The 3,538-nt window shown below is 38.0% G+C and overlaps 1 protein-coding gene across 1 annotated transcript; it reads left to right on the plus strand.

Annotated features, from left to right (window-relative positions):
• Positions 1 to 1,021: 1,021 nt before the first annotated feature.
• Positions 1,022 to 3,295, plus strand: LOC128989461 (uncharacterized). Its single transcript, XM_054411355.1, has one exon. The coding sequence runs from the start codon at positions 1,022 to 1,024 to the stop codon at positions 3,293 to 3,295; it is 2,274 nt and encodes a 757-aa protein (XP_054267330.1).
• Positions 3,296 to 3,538: the final 243 nt, after the last annotated feature.

Below are 3,538 nucleotides of genomic sequence, written 5' to 3' on the forward strand. Positions count from 1 at the left end.
TATAAAAATAATGTAAATAGTTTAGCTCGATGAATATGCAGCAGATCCACCAATCTAGAGCAGAAAAATTAGATTCATTAATCATTTAAATTTTTTACAAAGTCTATACAGCCCTGTGTATAATCTGTTTTTCGAATGTTGTTCTTCGAATTATTCACTTTGATGTTAATGAGCTTAACAATATTTAGTGCGGAATCATTTAAAACATTTTATAGTTTATATTTTAATATTTAATGTTGTTATAAGCCATTGCAAATATTAGTGCTGATTTACTTGCTTTCGTATACCCTGGCCACGTTGAACAACAAGAACTATATTAAATACAAATTTTGTAGTATGCGACAAAAGCAGGACCCGCAAATATTAATAGTTTTAAAAAGTTAAGCAACGATCCCAACAGGTAAACAACACTGCATTTTACTTCTACTCCACTAAACACACGCATAGTTGTTTATACATTTATAGTTAGTACGAAGAAAAATAAATTATACATTGAAATACAATAATTCTAACGTAGCCATGTATTTATGATTATATCCAATTATACAAGTGCGTAATGTAAAATATTAGTGGCAGTCTTTATCTTTTGTTAATATACGAGTTATGAAACTGCTACGACAAGAGGATGTGATATATTTGTGCTGCTAGTGTTCTAGCACTTCAACCATGCAGTAAAACGTACAGTTTAAAGTTTATTTAGTGCAAATAATATTTAGTTTACATTAGCATACATTTTGCGTAGCTGGACATACAACATTTTGAAAAAGGCACAGAGTTTCCAAAGGATGAAAAATAAACTTGAATCATCCATAGTCAATTCCTATGCTTCATTCCTATGCTGTCAGTAAGTAAATTCCATATGTTCTTCATATTAATTGTTCAATCAATAACATGCTATTCAAGGAACTGTGGAGGAGTCAGCTGATGGCCGTTGCTATAGAGATTACATTACTTTATAAATATTTACTATGAACCGTAAACAACAGGTTATCATTTCCTAAACGTCATTTATAAGTTTACAATGAGAACCTTGACCTCTAAAGCGGAACAGAATAAAAAACTGCAACGTCCAAGACCTCTGCGAACCTGTAGCAGCCAAGACAAACTACATGCCGAACCCTCATCAGAAATGAATCATTCGCAAGACTCAACGCTCTTAGTGAAGGCTATTAGCCATGACACTCTTTATCAGAAAATTAATGAGATAAAACTGCAACAACTAAGACCTCTGCGAACCTCTAGCAGCCAAAACAATCTACCTGCAGGGTCCTCATCCGAAATGAATCATTCGCAAGACTCAACGCTCTTAGTGAATGCTATTAGCCAAGAAACTCTTGATCAGAACATCAATGAGAAAAAACTGCAACCACCACAACCTCTACGGACCTGTAGCAGCCAAGTCAAACTACCTGCAGAACCCTCATCCGAAATGAATCATTCGCAGGATTCAACGATCTTAGTGAATGCTATTAGCCAAGAAACTCTTGATCAGAACATCATTGAGAAAAAACTGCAACCACCACAACCTCTACGAACCTGTAGCAGCCAAGTCAAACTACCTGCAGAACCCTCATCCGAAATGAATCATTCGCAGGATTCAACGCTCTTAGTGAATGTTATTAGCCAAGAAACTCTTGATCAGAACATCAATGAGAAACAACTGCAACGACCAAGACCTCTGCAAACCTGTAACAGCCAAGACAAACTACCAGCAAAACCCTCATCCGAAATGAATCATTCGCAAGGCTCAACGCTCTTAGTGAATGCTATTAGACAAGATACACTAGATCAGAACATAAATGAAAAGTTGATAGAAAAACTTAAAGGCACATGCGCCAAGATGAAGCAGTGCGGTCAACAGCTTGAATACACGCATAAAGATGTACTAAATCGAACATTCGAAATATTTCGTGATAGTAGCCAAAACGTGAATCTTGACCCTACGTCAAAATTGAGTGTTCAAGAATTAGCCAAACTTAGAGCTAACAAATGGTCGGAATGCGAAACAACTCAAATTGATTCTGTCGAGCCTGTGACTGATTCTACTGTGACTTTGCCAACAGACACGAATGCTATTCCAAAATCATCTTTGACTACTTCTGAAGTGCTTGACCCAGGGGAAATTTTAAATCAGTATAAACTAAGACTGAAACAGATTAAATCACATGGAAAAACCGATTACAAAACTAAAGAAGAAATGATAAGTTTCGATACTGGAAAAGTCAGTTCTGGAACTGGTAAGAGCATTGCCAAAATTAAAAGTCATCATGAAGACAAAATAAAGAGTGAACCACAACTAGCAAGTGATATTCGTCACGACATAGACCATATTCGTGAGAATAAACTTGAACAAATTCCAGAGTCTAACTCTAACTGGAGCAAAAACAAAGTTTCAAATGGTCGCCCTAAACTTCTTGACAGCGAATCGCCGCTCTTAAGAAGGCAAATTCGTCAACAAACAGACCGATTCCTTGAGAGTGAACCGGAACGAATTCCAGACTCCAACTCCAACCCAAGTCTCAAGAATGTTTCAAATGGTTGTCCTAATCTTCTCAACAGTGAGTCCCCGCTCCTAAGGAGTCAGATTTGTCAACAAACAGACCGATTCCACGAGAGTGAACGGGAACGAATTCCAGACTCTAACTCCTACGCAAGTCTCAACAAAGTTTCAAACGGTCACCATGAACTTCTTGACAGTGAATCACCGCTCTTAAGAAGGCAAATTCGTCAACAAACAGACCAATTCCACGAGAGTGTACCGGAACGAATTCTAGACTCTAACTCCAACCCAAGTCTCAACAAAGTTTCAAATGGTTGTCCTAATCTCAGTGAAACCCCGCTCTTAAGAAGTCAGATTCGTCAACAAACAGACCAATTCCACGAGAGTGAACGGGAACAAATTCCAGACTCTAACTCCAACTCGACTCTAACGTTGGAGTACTCGTATACAGTGATTCTAGGCAAGTCGGCCGTCAAGATGTCAAGTACCGACCTAGAGGCTGTTAACAGTGCCAAGCTGGTTTTGGAGGAATTTTACAACATTTGGCAGCAAAGGAATAGCATCCGTGACAACTGCGGTGGCACTGCAACTGATATGCTGCTTCAACGAAAAACTTCTTCATCCACCTTAGTGAAACAACCCCCTACCCTCCCATTGTCTTCCACGACCATGGCTAACACTCGCAAGTACAGCAAACATTTCCTTCTGTCCTTGTCTGTGTCGCAGTACTCCCATTTGATTCCTGCAGGATGGGACTCGATTCGGGAAAGATATTCCGTAATTGTTAAGAAGTGAGAGTAGCTATTTTAAAGAGTTATCTTTTTCTTTACGAAAATATAGCTAAACCTATCATGCTTTTGAAGGTTTAAAGTATTTTTTTTAGTTCTGTGCACGATTTTTAAAAAAGTTCATAGTAGATAACGTAGCAGCCTATAAGTACTAAAATAGTCCGATAGTGTTACAGCTCTGTGTTACTTCTGTTGGAATACTTGATCAATTAAATGTTAAATGCTATTCAACCCATTCATGGCGTCTACT

Source organism: Macrosteles quadrilineatus, unplaced genomic scaffold (genome assembly GCF_028750875.1).
Source record: "Macrosteles quadrilineatus isolate MER2022 unplaced genomic scaffold, UCM_ALF_1.0 Scaffold_3__2_contigs__length_128488019, whole genome shotgun sequence".
NCBI classification, from domain to species: domain Eukaryota; kingdom Metazoa; phylum Arthropoda; class Insecta; order Hemiptera; family Cicadellidae; genus Macrosteles; species Macrosteles quadrilineatus.